General features: G+C 46.3%; 1 protein-coding gene across 6 annotated transcripts in view; it reads left to right on the top strand.

The window, feature by feature from the left end:
* INSC (INSC spindle orientation adaptor protein) overlaps nt 1-15278 on the top strand; it is a 117042-nt gene extending 101764 nt beyond the window's left edge. For 5 of the 6 annotated variants that reach the window (XM_045194212.2, XM_045194210.2, XM_024558981.3 and 2 more), the window contains 4 exons: nt 3592-3658; nt 7732-7887; nt 9280-9356; nt 14633-15273. In XM_045194212.2, coding sequence (XP_045050147.2) covers nt 3592-3658; nt 7732-7887; nt 9280-9356; nt 14633-14761 — 429 coding nt within the window. In that variant the 3' untranslated portion in view covers nt 14762-15273. Of the gene's footprint in view, nt 1-3591; nt 3659-7731; nt 7888-9279; nt 9357-14632 lie in introns of all 6 variants that reach the window. The other variant, XM_071221620.1, reaches the window with a different exon arrangement.
* The last annotated feature ends 893 nt before the right edge of the window (nt 15279-16171 follow it).

Below are 16171 nucleotides of genomic sequence, written 5' to 3'. Positions count from 1 at the left end.
CACAGAGCACACAAGGGACAGAGACAGAGTGGGTGTGTGGGCACAGGCAGACATCAGTAAGGATGTGAGACAAGGCTGGTTCACGCCTTTGGGGTGGGTTGGGGACAGGTGTCCCTGGGGCACCTGCCCTGGGCCAGCACAGAGTAAATCTTTTCCTCCATGTATATGCTAATACCAAAAGGCTTTGCCGAACTTCTTCTTCCCACATAGGGCCATTTCTTTTTGAACCAGTGACATGGGGGGCTCCCTTGCTATTATGGTTCAATTTGCTCTTCACCTCAATTTTCCTTAGGTGGTCCATCAGTCTTTGGGAGGTAAAAGGGAAAATGATTTCAAAATATAACAGAAAGTAATAAGCACAACATTTGTTGGGTTCTCTGCTGGGAAGATCTGGGAGCTTGCCTCCCTTCGGGAATGATCTCACAACCGCGGAACATGTGGCAGCACTGGGTTAGTGTGCCTCGACCCAGTCCTTCAAGGTCTGGGTACTTGCAGGTTGTTTCCTTCAGGCAAATTATACTCATTCTATTTAACAAATGTTCTAGGTGCTTGACAAAACATTAACTAATTTAATTCTCATAATAGTCTTATCAATTATCTCATTTGGATCTCCTGGGTTAAGCCAAATAATGCACCCCACCAAAGATGTCCACATCCGAATCCCCAAACCTTGAATGAGCTACGTTACATAGCCAAAGGGATTTTGCAGATGTGATTAGTTGAAGGATCTTGATATTATCCTGGATTGTCCAGGTGGGCCCAGTAACCACAAGTGTTCTTCTAAGAAGGAGGCGAGAGGATCGGAGTCAGGACTGAGGTGTGATTGAGGAAGCAGGGTCAGACTGATGTGGAACCATGTGCCAAGGAATGCAAGTGGCCTCCAGCAACTAGACAAGACAAGGACATGGGCTCTAGAGTCTCCTGAGGGATGCACCTCAGTGAACCCCTTGATTTTCCCTCCGTTAGACCCATATAGGACTTCTGACCTCCAGAACTACAAGATAAAACTGTGTTGTTTTAAGCCACTCAGTTTGTGGTAACTTGTTAGAGTAGGAATAGAAATCTACTACACCATCATTAACCGAGGCACAAAAGGTGAAGTAGCATGGCCAAGAGCACATGGAAAATGAAGGATAGAACCAAGATCTGGGACTAGGCTGACGCATGTGCTTGGCCAGTACACTACCTTGCCTCTCAAATAGGGTGGCTCCAGAGCCTGGTGTTCTCTCTGTTCACCAAATAACTGCAAAAGGTACAGTGCCTTGTCTCTCAGGAGGAATCGGACTTAATTGAAAATCATCAGACAGGATGGAATCAGCCTGGGCCAGGGGAGAACTGCCTTCCTGGCTCCTGCACTCTGTCCCCTGACAGCGTTGCTCTCTGGTGTCTGAGATAAACCAGTTGTCCCTGAAGTCCCAGCCCTGGGCTTGACTGTGAGAAGAAACTTTGATCTCCCTTCCCCGCTACATCACGGTACACGTTAGGATGTTTCAAAATAGGGGCCTCGAAGCAAGGGCCTAATTGGCATTTATTCAAATTGTGCTTAATTGAATGCTCCATCTGTGCCTCAGAAAACCACATGGGGTACGGGTTCTGTAAAGAGGAAGCAATTTTCATTAACAGGGTCTAAATTAGTCTGACACAAAGACCTACCTGTGTCTGTGACACAGCTAATAATTGCCATGTAATGAACTCGATGCTGCAGACAAAGGTTTTTTTTTCTTTTTTAAATTTTATCCTTCCTCCCTCTCCCCCTCCCTTCCTCCCTCATTTCCTCCTTTCCTGCCTCGCTCCCTTCCCCTTTGGATCAGTATGTCAAGCATCAAGCAAGCATATCTATTCAGAGAGGCCAGGCTGGTGATGGTTGGAGTGTAGTGGCTGCTGTGTGGTGGGAGCAGAGGTCAAGCTCCCTGCCCCTGCTGACGGCCTAGAGAAAGCCAACCCGAATGTAATCTGTCATGGACTTGGCCTTGGGTCTCCTTTCTCAGATTGTTCACTCTGTGCCTCTTGGGGAACCTTTCATTTTTCAACTACATCTTCAACTCACATTTTTCCTTTAACTCCTTCCACTCGCCCACAAACACTCATAATCTTAAAAGGGTGGGGCTTTCAAGAATGAACCCTGCTTTAGTACAACTATCTTTCTAAAATGCAAACAGGAGTTCCTCACTCCCTTCCTAACACATTTGGTAGGGCAGACTTGCCTTTGGGACCAAGAGTTTGGGGGAGTCTCCTGTCTCTCCCCTGGCAGCCCTCCCCAGGCATGCTCACCCAGCCAGGCCCCTGCCCAGATCTGAGCTGGAAGGGGCTGACACACACGGATGCCTCAGCAGCCTGGGATGCATCTCCCTTTTCAACATCTGTTTAGTGGGGAAGTGGGGAGGTAGATATTCTATTAATATGGCAAACTTTTTCTTTCTGTTGAGAAGAGAACTATTACATGCATTTGTTATCCAGAGTCTTATGTCAACATTGAACCAATTAAAATCTAGCTAACACCCTTTCTTGGTGAATGTCATATCGCTATCCAGTAATAAGCCAGTTTCAGAATTTAAGCCGCCCAAACTGTCCTCAGGAGACTGCCAGCTGCCTCCTCAGAAGCAGGGCACAACCTCCAGTTATACTGGAGAAACCTTTCAAAGGAGATAGGCCTGCACCAATGAGAAGTATTGTTTTATTTTACTACTCATTGCGATTGCCACGTGGGAGTGCTGTTTCCGTGGATTTTCATTTTGCTGTTTATGTCAGGAGCAGTGGGTGGTGTCCGAGGTAACATGCCGGGTTTTCCACATTTTCCAGGGGTAAATTGGCACCCTGTACAGTTTGGAGGTCTGCCATGGGTCCCTTGATGGTTCCTTAATCCAGTTTTGTGCTGTGAGCTCTCTCTGCAACCTTGACTAGGCCAGGGGGCAGGGATGGGTGAGCTGTTGGCTGCCCAGCCCATGAGGTTGTAACCATGGCTCACTGTCCACCTGGTGTCAGCATCCCTTTAGGACAGGCACAGTCCCTTAGTGATGAACAACAAACAAAGCTTGCAGGCCACAGACTTGTAAAGTGCAGCTGAGCATGAACTTTCTCAGCAGATTCTATATAATACCTGATACTTGGGGTGTATTGCTGCCCTTGTAGCCCACTCATGTTCTCTAACTTGACCTTAGTCTCCATTAATTGTAGGTTGAAAGTAGGTGGGGTTCAGTGTCAGGGCAAAAAGCTAGGTGGAGGGAACCCAATCCAGGGCAGAGGCCAGCCAGGAACCTGCCAGTTCCATCTGCATTTCAGGGCCTGGGACCAGAAGGACCCTGCAGAAAGTGTCACTTGTCTTCACTCAGGTGACATTGTTCTCTCCAGTGGCATCCTGGGTTTCATCCCAGGGCCATATGCTGATGAATAGGCCTCAAGTCCCTGGAGAAGCACATCTGGGTGGCAGGAGTCCAGAGGATAAAAGAAAATACCCAGGAAGGATGGGCCAGGTGCACAGTAAGGAATCACAGGCTGTAGGAAAGTATTGTCATCCCTGGCTCACCTGTGTGTAGAGAGCACCTTTTGGCTCAGATGTGCCCATTTTCTTAGCTTCTCAATTCTCTTTTCCAGATTGTGACCATCTTGGCGAACATGTCTGTTCTAGAGCAGTGTGCCTCTGACATCATTCAGGAGAATGGTACGTATTTTTAGCAGAGTGCAGGTTGTGTGTGCTATGTGCCTATCCAGAACCGTGTGCCTTTGTGTTTGTGCGAAGGCCTATGTGGAAGCATACAAATTTGTACCTGCAGGTCTCCACAATTGCGTGAGTATGTACGTGGGTGCTTCTGTGTGCAGCTGGACCCGTATGTAAATGTTCACTCCCCTTCATGGAGCTCCAATCCTAGTGGGAGACAGTGAACAGGAGACAGAGATCAGATGGTGGCAGGGCCACGTGGAAGATAAAGCAGGGCACAGGGTAAGGTAGACACAAGGTGGGCGGGCGGCAGTTGCTCTTTTCACTAATGTGGTGAGGGAAGACAGAGATTTCATGATCCAAAAAGTAGAAGTCTATTCCTACAGGAGGATGCGTTCTAGTTTCAAATCATTCCTATCCTCTTGGACTTGGCCTCAGTGGAAAGCTGAAGAGCCCAAGGAGTGTGGGAGCAGGTCGGGGCCAGCTGGATCCCTTGACCCCTCACCTGAGAGTACCTGTTTTGCACTCTCTCCCCTGCTCCCACCTTGTGCTGGGAAGGGATCCATGGGAAGGGAGCCAGGTTCCCTTGGACAGAAGCTGATCTAAGCAGTCTGTGCTGGAGGACAGGCCAGCCTCCTTGCAGCTGGGAGCAGAGTGTGAGGGCTTCCTGTGACAGGGAAATAAGGGAGCAATTAGCAACCGGTTGGAAACCAGACGCTGATGAGGACAAGGGGGCTGGGAGCCAGGGCCAGTTGCCTCTGCTCTTGTTAAAGCCCCTTTTCCGGGGTTGCCCTGTTGTTTTGACTAACATACACATTCCTCACCCCCCATTGCTCTATTGCTAATTGAAAGACACCATTTTGTGTTAATTCTATGTGATGAGCTAATAATGAAAAACTGACCTGAGCGCTGAGGTGGGGAGTCTGAGGGGTGTCATTTGTGGCCTGTTCCTTCAGCACTTGAAGCCTTAAGTTCAAGTGCTTGGCAGGAGTGGGTCACCAGAGGCCTGTGGGTTTGGGACTGGAATATCTAGCACCTGTAGAGGATTTTGTGGTTTATACAGTACTATGAATGAACTCATTCAGTCAATAATTATTGAGACCTAGTATGTGCCTAGCATTGTACTAAACAAATGAACACAGAGGATATCAGAGTCTAGAAGGAGAGGCCAGCTAGACAGAAGTGATAATGTGACAAAAGTGTGACATCTACAATAAAATAATGCAGGTGAGGGAGGATGGCGTAGCAGTTGACACCGTGAAAACTGAAAACAGACTGAACGGCTCTGCTATTTACTAGCTGTAGACCCTCTGTGTTTCCACCTGCAACATGGGAATAATACTGATACTGACCTCACAGGAATGATGTGAAGACGAATAGGAAGCATGTCAGAAGTGGATCCGGCACAGAAGGAGCACTGTGCTACGTGTATCTGCTCTTTCGGGGAACAGTGGCGGTCTTACGTGGTTCTACTGAAGAGTTTGATGAAGGCTATTTACAAAAGGTGGCTTGTCTGTGGGATGATGGCGCGGACAGCAGGCCTCCTGGGCCGGCCAGGGCAAGCCCTGCTGTACAGCCTGGGCTTTGGAAGGCAGTCCTCTTACCGGCATGCATGAGACTCTGAGGTACCTTGCCCTGCACTCTGGTGATTTTGTCTCTGCCCTGCCCCAAATCGTGTATGTTGTTGGTGATGGGAGCTGGATGAACGGGGCCACAGGAGGGCAGTGACTGTGGTCGCTAGTCATCCTTACCCTGGGAGGCAGGCCAGGGCAGCCCCAGCTCTTGGTTGCCAATCTATTGGCCTCAATATCCCCCTTTCAGCTAGTTTTGCTTCTCCTTGTGGGGCTAGGGGCTGAGCTGGAGAGACTGTTTGGGGGGAACCATGATGTTGGGGGCTGGTCACCGAAGCTGCAACTCCCCACAGCTCCCAGGAGATGTTTTTGCCATTGAGCCTGGCCAGAACTTAGGAAACACATTCTGGATTTTCCTAGGCAGCCCCAATTTCATAGCATTTTACCTTTTTCTAGACTTATAAACTATATGTTTAAAGACAACTTTGTTTTTATACATCTGTAAGACTTTTAACATGAATGCATTAACATTCATTCATTTGATAGTCACTCTGCAAATATACAAGCTAAGCACTACCTGGATCCTTTAGACATATGCATGCAGGAAATGGACAAAAATCCTTGCCCCGTGGAGCTTACCTGCTGGTTATGTGAGAAACTATTCCAGGTGCTAAGCTGAACATGGGAAAATGGCTTCTTTATGGAAACCTTAACCAGGAAGAGCTAGTAAAATTTCTTAAGCTTGTGGAATTTCCCAAAGTTGTCAACACGGTGCCCCCAGTTCGTGTCCTCATAGGCTATGACATTCATATCACAGGACATTAATAGCCATGAACTTGTCTTAGGGACATGTGGGCACAGGGACCTGAAGACCATGTTCTAATCCGTGATGATGGAGACAGTTTCGGAGAGAACCACCTTTCTCAAGGTTAGAGTAGGTGGTGGCAGAGATGATTGGTTCTAAGAAAGGCAGGACCTTCAGAGTCCCTTGTGCCCATAGAAGGAAGAAATGGGATACTTACAAAGCTCCCCAGAGAGAGAAATGGCCCCTCCCCAAGCCTAAATAGTCTTAGGGTTTATAACTAAGTAACTCACAGTCCCTGTGCATAGGGATCTAGGAGAGTTAAAAATTGTATGTGGTTCAAATAAGATTCAGAGATGCACATGGCCGAGGCACTGGACTGGAACTGACTCCTGTGTGACCTTGGGAAGTCACTTCCTCTTCCCAGACCTCAGGCACTCGTCTGTGAAATGGGGGAGAGAGAGGTGTTGGACTATAGGACACTATAGGACACCAAGGACACTTCTGGCCCTGTGGTCGAAGTTAAAGGCTGCAAACTTAGATGCCTACAGCACCCAGACAGGTAATATAAATGGGTGATGTGGGCTCAGCAGGGACTGGATCGGTCTCATTTAAAAGAGGAAGCTTATAATAAGCTTCGACCAATTGTTGTCATGAAGCATTGTGGGCCCAGGGATGTCAGATGAGGCAGTAATTTTTTAGAAGGTGGAAATCTCCCAATTTTCATATTATCAAAAATTTAACAAATATTTTAGACACTGTGTGAAGCAAGAGAACAAAGCAAAATACATCTGTGGGCCATGTCTGGTTTAAGTTCCAAAGTTGCAAGTGCCACTGGGTACAGGAAAGGCGAGTGAGGGCTAGTGCAGTACCTCCCATAGAAGGCAGAATTTTGCTACTGCCTGCAGATGGGAACTGTTAGAGAGTGGCAGGGAAAATGACGTTGCCTGCAGAGAGACTTAGGTGGGCAAAAGCACGAGGTGGCAGTGCATGTGGGTGTGAGTTTGTGGGACAAAAAGAAGACAGATCTGCTCTCACGGGAGGGTGGGAAGGCTTCTCAGTCAGCCAAACAAATTCAGGCCTAACTCTCTCAATCCAACTACTCTAGCTTCCTCTAGGGTTTAAATCACTTCTAAAGTATTTTGATCTATTGCTCAGTCAGCCTCGGTTTGGGTTACCTCCCACCAGGGGACCCATCACTGCTGGACCTGACTTAGGATGCAGCCGGCATCAGAGGTGAAGAGGTGATGGGGAAGAGCCATATTACCTGAGTTCTGATACCAGCTCCCCAACTCCTAACTGCATGACCTTGGAAAAGATACTTTACTTCTCTCTGGACCTCAAAGTGAATTATACTAGTACCAAGTTCATGAGGCTATTGGAAGATTTTAGGGGATCATGCATGTGTTGGGCATTTAGCACAGTGCCAGGCATGAGGTAAAAAAACTCAGTAATAGCATTAAAAAAGTAAAATGAAATGTCCTCCAAATGTCCTTTCCAAGTACGGTGACTTGGTACATGCATTCAGAGACACGCCCAGGGCAGAAGGAGAAGAGGTGTCCTTGTCTAAATTCCTTTCTGTAGGAGACCACTAACTCATTCTGACAGCCTGTGCTTGAGCCTTGCAGCTATCCATCCAGCTGGCCCCAAGGGGAGGGCTCCTCATTGGAGCAGGTACAAACTATTCATTTCCTCTTGTCCAGGGGTCCAGCTTATCATGGGCATGTTGTCTGAGAAGCCAAGATCTGGGACCCCTGCTGAGGTGGCAGCCTGTGAGCGAGTCCAGCAGAAGGCTGCAGTGACCCTAGCCCGTCTCAGCCGAGACCCAGAGGTGGCACGGGAGGCTGTGCGGCTGAGCTGTAAGTGGTTGAGTGCTGGCTGTGGAAGGGGGCAGGGGCTTGGAGATGGGAACAGCCTTGATTTCGTGATAGCAACAGAGGAGTCAGAGCAAGGACTGGCTGGGTGAGCCCCGCTCTCTGGGAAATGCTGGGACAGAGGCCCGGGGTACAGTCCCTAGTCCAGCTTGTACTCTGGGCTGCAGCAAGAGACAGGAAAGGCCTAGAGAAGTCTTAGTTGGCCAGAACAGTGACTCACTGGCAGTATTCCTGTTACTCAGGACCCCGTTCTTTCATTCGCTTATTCACTTCCTCATTCATTCACTTAATTACTTATTTACTCATTTGTTCATTCACTCATGAATTCATTCTTTTGCTTATTTATTCATTAGCACACTTATTTATTCATCATTAATTCATTTATTAATTCACTCATGAAATCACTCATTCATTCAGTTAGTCACTTATTTACCCAGTAAATGTTTTCAGATACCCACTCTATGCTAAGCTCTGTTCCGAGGGCTGGCGTATAACATTGACCATAACATTGTCCTGACCACAGGGACTTAGGCCTAATAGAGTGGCAGGTATGAAAAGAAACATCTGCATTTGAATGTCATAGAGCAATGCTCAAACTATGTCCAGTAGCCCACATTTATTTGGGTGGGTAAAAATATATTTTAGTAAGGAGGTGAGTCTCCAGCTGTGCTTTGAGGAGTTACTCTGCTGTGAAGGCTGAGAAAGGGCGCTGCTCCAGGCACAGGCCTAAGAACAGGCCTGGCAAGGCTGCCTGTCATCCAGGTACAACAAGGATGGCAAGAGGTGACCCTGGGGCAACAGAGGATTCCAGATCCATAAGACTTGTTGTAGACAATTGACTTGTTGAATAAAGTCAACTTGCATTGAAAAGCAAGTCATTTATTTAACTTATTTTCTGTGAAGGCCTAGGCAACATTAATTTAATCTGTAGTTTTCCATAGTTTCAGCTACAATATATTTTCTGACTGATAAGCAATTGGGGGGGGGGAAAGAAGGTACTGACAGTTCCACTGATGAAGATGTAAACACTAAAGCTAGCTCTGGTAAAATCAGAAATGCCTGCATGGAAGTATCTCTCTTTCAGAGAGACCTGTGCTACCTTCACTGCAGTCTTAACTAAGTTCAGTGCTGGCCAGTATCCTGGCCCTGGCACAGGTCTGTTCACACCTGAGGTAGCAGGTCTCCACCACAAGCTCCTCCAGGTGGGTTCACTCTCCTTCCCCAGTTGATTGGAAGGCTGATAGGGGCCCTGGGAGCCACCTGCTTCCACAAGCCCCACACACGGAGCTGAGTGAGAGAGAGTGGAGCACCCCCAGGTCAGGCCTGGCCACGCTGGTCCCCATCCAGGGCTTGAGATTCTCTGCATGTCTCACACAGGTATGTCCCGCCTCATTGAGCTCTGCCGATCACCCTCCGAGAGGAACAGCAGTGATGCTGTGCTCGTGGCCTGCCTGGTGAGTTCTCAGTCTTCCCCCATCTTTCTCCCTGGTCAGGAGTGCTGGCTATGCCATAGCTGGTTTGGGTAAGCCCTGGAACTTCTGTGGGCTTCAACTTTTCTCTTTAAAATGGTGATAAGAGTAATACTGGTTCACATAATTTATAAAATTTTGAAGAAAATTATATTTGGTCATATATGTGAAAGATGGGGGAACCACAAGCCTTCGAGGTTCTAGGGAATCCTCACAGCAATCAAGACCAGAGTGGCTGGGTGGCGGAATGCTACATGGTTAGTGACATTCTGGGGCTTGACACACGTGGGAGCTAGGGTCTGAACATCTCCTGCCTCTCCAAACTGGACATAGTGAGCGAGCCTCCCTTCCTCCTTGGAGGAAAGCTTCGTGGCTTCCTTCTCTCCTTTGCCAAATAGGACCAGGGCAATAGGATAGGACAGAGTATTATTCAGCCAGTCCCCAGGATCTTCACCCTAAACCAAGCAAGCACATCCTGGGAGGTCCCCACCCAGCTTCTCCTTGATGCCTGGGTCACTGATTAATTCATCCAGGAGCACCTGATGGAAGATGCATGCTTTGTCCCTGTACTCCTCCTTGCTGGGCTATAACGAATCTCAGACTAGAGCAGCTTCCAGCTGGAAATGTGGAGGAGCAGGGAAGCCATTGGATATATAGGCTGTTTAACATCCAGAGCCTTGATTGGTCCTCAACAAATGCAAGGGAGAAGTGATGGATTTAGAGATCCTTCAAGCTGTGTCACTGTAAAGCCCCTTTCTCACCCATCTTGTTGTAACAGAGTTCCCATCATCTCTGGGAGCTCCTGATGGGCATTGTGTGGTAGAAACAGCAGGGCATTATAGTCAGACACACCTGTCTCAGTTTTGCCGTTAATGACCTATGTGATATTGGGTAGGTCACTACATGCTATACATTTTATTCAGTAAATATTTACTGAGTAATTCAATGTATCATGCACTCTCCTATGCTACGGGGAGATAGCTATGAAACAATAAGACAAATATCTCTGCTCTCATGGGGCTTTTATTCTGGTACATGCAGAGCAACCTTAACCTTTCTTGTGCCTTTGGTGATCTGGCAAAACTTATGGACCCCTTCTCAGAATAATATTTTAAAGGCATACAATAAAATAATATAGAATTAAAAAAGAAACCAGTTACTTAAACACATGATGTGTTAATATACACACATTTTACTTAATAATTTAAATAAGATCTGGCAGCAGGTCTAGTAAGCGTCGTCACCTGAGTAGCGATGAGCGTGAGTGATGTTTGAAACTGCAACCGTCCTGACAAACGAAAGGTTCTGGGATTTCTGCTGGTGAACAAGCCGCAGGAACTGCTGAGGCTTCATGGTTTGTTGCTACATTCACAACTGAGGGAAAGGCTAAGTTTCAGCTGGAGGTTAGTGAATGCAAAAACATAATTTTTTCATCCAAGTTTGCAGAGCTTCTTAATTTTGTCTGGTCTAGGGAGTCAAATGGGGAGAGAGTTAATACCTGGCAAACTCATAATAATTGGCCCCAACTACCATTACCTCGACAACTCGGGCAGCTGGCAACTGCTGACACTGACTAAGTGCTGAGAAAATGCTGGAAAACTAAGCTCCATTCAGATATGTGGGCTTGTTACGATTCCTTTTTCATTGTCATTATAAGTTCAAAGAAGAGCACACAGAAAGGTGTGGCTACTGTGTTCCATCTCTTAAAGGGCTTCCCAGGGAAAAAGGGATTAAATTTCTTGCTGGGGACAAGTTGCTGCAGGCTAAAGAGAGCCCTTCTCTCCCTAATCCACCCTCTACCTGGATGCTGGGCTCATTTTCCTGATGACGGTTTATAGCTATGACACTTCCATGGTCCTCAGTACCTATGGCTACTGTCCCTGAGGTCCAGCCCTTCACAGTTGGGCTCTGACACCCCCTTGGCATCTGAAGGCCTCCCACTGCCTCCAGGCCCCATCCTTCTGGCTCAGCCAGAGTGCGGTGGGCCACCCTTGGCCCTTGTTCCCAGCAGGTACCCTTTCTACAGCTCTGCCAGCAGCCCCTTCAAGACTTAGATCAGAATCCCTCTCCTCCACGAAGCTTCCTGGGAGCTCTCCATGCTTGAAGGCAAGGAGCACCCCGACGCACCTGGGCCTGCCTGCTTGGATTTCCTTTTCCTCATTAGGAGGCAGGTTGTGTTATCTGGGGTTCCAGGTGTTACACAGTGAGGCTCTTGAATTCAAACACAGGCCTGCCTGGTGCTGCAGGTCTTGACTTTTGACTGAACCTTCTTGTTTCTAGCCATGCTTTCTCCCCCTATGTCGTGCGGCCCTGGTCTTTTTACCTTGGCTCATGGGGGGATTTGAATTTTGCCCCCTCTAGCCTGAGACCTTCTTAAGGTTGTTATCCTTTTCCAGCTCTTTGTTTCTCCTTGGGTTTGGTGACTATTTCTGGCCTGGCTGATAGACTGTCTCCCCGCCCTCAGTGCGACCCTCCCCCCATGTTGATGGGTGTTTGTGGTTTGGCTGGTGGAAGGGAATCCATATTTGCTGCCCCCTGGCTGGTGAGATGGGGGCCACTGGGAACCGGGCCTGACGGATGGAGTTGGAGGCTACCTCTCCTGCCCATCCTCAGTTTCAAAGGCTCCTTTCAGGCAGATGGAGGACACTTCAATCCTCTTCTCCCATGTCTGGGGAAGTGGCAGCACAGAGTGCCTCCTGCAAACAGGATTGATTTTTCCTTATTGGAGTGGCTGTCAGTGGGCTGCCAGGCTTGTTAAGTACTTAGGTGTTTTCAGACTGTCTGGGGATGAGATTCTGGGATGACTGGCTGTTAACCCTCTGAGGAAAGCAGCCGCCGAGAGAAAGGCTTCAGAAAGGTTAGGGTCCTTTGAGCCCCTGGATGCTGAGAAGGGGGTGCTTTTAGATGGTTTGGGTTCATGACCTGCAGACTTTCTGGGGACCCTGGGTGTCTATTGCCTTTGTGTTTTTTCAGGTCTGTTTCTAGTTCTCTTGTGTTTTGTAGAGGTTCCCTGCTCTCTTAGGGGTTCCTCTCTCGCCTTTCTCTTTCTCTCTTTATCAGCACCAGCCCTCTCTCTCCTCCTCTTCCTGACTCCTCACCTCCTCCAACCTCTCTCCTATGATTCTCCTGCCTTGAAGTGTGCTCTCTTTTTCTTTGTCGTCATCTTTCTCTCTTTCCATCTCCCTTTCACTCTTGGTCTCATTTTTTTCATCAGTTCATCTCTGTGTCTCGGTTTTAGTACTTCCTTTTTTGTTCTGTTTTTCTGTTCTCTCCTTTTCTCTGCCTTTTCGCTACTTTCTTCTACCTTATTTTCTCTTTTTGGGTCTATTTTCCTCTATTTCTTTGTCTTTCTTCCTCCCTCCACCTTGCTTTATTTTATCGCCGTTGATATAAAATACAGTGATAGCCTCACACCCTCATCTGCTGAATATCCCTGGCTTGTTTTTACTGTGACAACTCAAGGGTAATGGGGTTATTTCTCCCAGCTGGATCAAGAGCAATCAGAAAGTGCCATGCAGTCAGCCTCTTTAGCTCTTAGGGAAATCATACCCCTGGAGAAACAGGGCACACTAATATGAGACAATCTCCTGGAGTGTGCTTCTTGCCACTAGTGTCTCAGACCCTGCCCCTGAACACAGAGACACATGTCCCTTCTTGATCCACTGGACATGACAGAGCCTGTTAGTCCAACAACCAACGAAAGGCATCCTCTTTTTCACCATCTTGGTGATTTCTCAGCAACAGGTTACCTCTCATGTCTAGGTAATGGGTTCTATTCCTGCCTTATACTCAGTATAAACTAATGTCCTGGGTTTGCAGCATCCTGCTGTTATGTGTTGGTATGAGGACCTTGGAGCTGAACTGCTATGTGATCTTGGGAAGGCCACTTTCCTTCTCTGAACCTTAGTGTCCTTATTTCCAATTGGAAATCATGATAGTTACCTTGCAGTATCCTGTAAGTATTAAATGAAACACTGTGTCGGCATTCCTCCTTCTTTGCTTCTTCTGCCATTTCAGCTATTGCCCCTGTCTATGTTTCCCAGGGGAAGGGCATCCTTAAGCTTCCGCCTTGTTTCCTGATGTGTAAAGGTTCTAGAAGAGGGAAGGAATTAGTATTTATTGAGCATTTAGTATGCACTGCCTCAGCTTATGGGTAAAGAGGTCTATATAGATACATAGTTCACATTTACAGGTTTAGGTAGCTCTAGCAGTCGACTCAATTTTAAAGCACTTTATTTGATCTTTTTTTTCAGCAAACATTTACTGAACTCTGTGCCAGCTTGTTCGACCTACTGTAGATACAGGTCTACTGTAGAAACCAAAAACAAAAAGCAGAGTCTCTACCCTTGAGGAGCTCGGAGTGTAGTGTGGGAGATAAACACCTCAAAGACAATTGCAGTAGAGTTTGAGAAGGTTAAGGTCAGCGCAGGGGCTGTGGATGCACAGAGGTGGGAGGAAGTCTCTGCTCCAAGGAATCAGGGAAGGCTTCTTAGAAGATGTAACAGTGGGACAAGCCTCGCAGGGTAAATGCAACTGCTGGCTAGAAAGGAGTGGGGAGGGACTTCATGTCATGGAGAAGAGCTGAGCAAGTCCACGTGGGTGTGAAACACAATAGCACGCTCAGGAAGGAGTACACTTCTCAGTACATGCAGACCTGGGCAGTGGTTTCATTCTGCCTGCACCTCTCTTCCCTGTTCATCTCCATCTTGATGGCAGAATCTCCATCTCCTTCAACTTCATGATCTTCCTTTCTGTCTCTTCCTTTCTTCTCATTTCATTATGCTTTACTCAGAACCTTGCTGAATTTATGAATACATGAATAGTCCTTTCCATTCTAAGGTTTCTCTAAGGACTTGGAAGCAGGAATATAATTCTACTGATGCTTCTGGGAATTCTAGTCTCTAGGATGAACAAATATTTCACTAAGTTGACCAGATACTTAAAATGACGGATCTTGAAAACAAGCAGGTTCCTAGAATGACTGAAAAACCAAGATGGCAATACCATTATTAAGATCATGAAGACTTTCAGATGACGTTCACCATGGTGACCGAGATACAAATGAAACAAGTGATGAGATTGCTGTGATAGTCAGGTGACCAAAAGGACTGGATGACTAAGCTGTCAAGGTGATAATCAGACCAAATTGCCTGGTAAACAAGCCACTTCCTGAAATGCATCTCTCTGAGTAGTTGAAGGCAGTACATGCGCCTGAGTGGGGCGCAGTCTGACCTGTGTCATCTTTTCTGTTTTCTCCCCAGGCTGCTCTGCGTAGATTGGCTGGGGTCTGCCCCGAAGGCCTCCAGGACTCCGACTTCCAGCAACTAGTCCAGCCCAGGCTTGTGGACTCTTTCTTACTCTGCAGCAACATGGAGGAGAGTTTTGTGTAGTGAGTGTGGAGGAGGAAAGGCATTTGGTCCCATTTTCATGCCCACTCTGAGTACACACCTGTGAACACACCTGAGTAAACACCAGCCACCTCAGCTCCTTATTTATACTTAATTTATTTTTTACATGAAATGGACATAGGGCTAAATATTCTAGCAACATCATCAGGCAATCTGTGTTCCTTGGAAGTCTTTTTTGTTTTTATTTTTTGACTTCTGTGACTTCTCAGTTGCAGATGTTGAAATGCATAATGGCTAATATGACAGATGGTCATAAGTGATTTCACTTCAGCTTGCTTCCTCTACTCCCACTATGTAATCTTGCCTCATTAAAAAAAAAAAAAAACAAAAACTTGGGAACCAGAGTATTATAACTGCCCAGCAGTTTTTTAAAAGTTGGATTTGCTCTTTCTAAAAGATTTTAAATGAAATTCGTAGTTGGACAGAATATATTAGAAGGAAACTTTTATTCTTTAATAAATGAAATCATACCACATTTGTCTTGGATTACATTATGTCTTGGACTAATTTGGATTAAACTTTGTTTTGGACTAATTTCTTGCTTCCCAAGGTTTCATGCCACAAAAATTTCTAACTGCTAAAACTGCATAAAGACTTGTATTGTTTTCATAGGTACATAAATGGGTCAAGTTCTGAGTAATTTAGTGAGAAGTCAAAAATATTTTCAAAGTTCCCAGAAACTCAGTTTCCTTGGGCTTCTCCACTTTTGTGTAGCCTCCTGGTGAATAGCTTTCTCCAATGAGGCTTTAGTGAATAACACCTCTTCAAAAGTATACTTGAAGGTGGTGGTGTGCTGGAGCTCGCAAGGGACTACCGTGAGAATTCTTCTCAATTCTACATTCAGTGAGAGGCTAAAGAAGAAAAACCACATGGTCCTATTAATAGATACAGAAAAAAAAACCGTGACAAAATATAATACTTGTTCATGATAAAAAAAACTCTTAGAAAATTGGGAAGAAATGGGAATTTCCTCATTTTGATAAGAAGTAGCTATAAAACCCACAGCTAACATCATACTTGAAGCTTTCTTCTTGAAGTTTTCCCTAGAGATCAGGTACAAAGCAAGAGTGTCTCTTTTTATCTCTCCTTTTTGATATCACACTGGAGATTCTAGCTAATGCAATAAAAACAAGAAAAGGAAATAAAATGTATACACAATAGGAAGGAAGACAAAACTGTTCATGTTCTTATATGACATGATTGTTTATGTAGAAAATCTGAAAAAATCAACAGAAAAACTCCTGGAACTGTTAAGCAATTAGAGCAAAGTTCCAGGATATAAGGTTAATGTACAGAAGTGAATCACTTTTTTACATACCAACAATAAAGTACAATTTGAAATTAAACACAATACTGTTTAATTAGCACCACCAAAATGAAATGCTTATGGAG

Source organism: Desmodus rotundus, chromosome 5 (assembly GCF_022682495.2).
Source record: "Desmodus rotundus isolate HL8 chromosome 5, HLdesRot8A.1, whole genome shotgun sequence".
NCBI lineage: Eukaryota > Metazoa > Chordata > Mammalia > Chiroptera > Phyllostomidae > Desmodus > Desmodus rotundus.
This window is presented reverse-complemented; position numbering and strand designations above follow the sequence as displayed.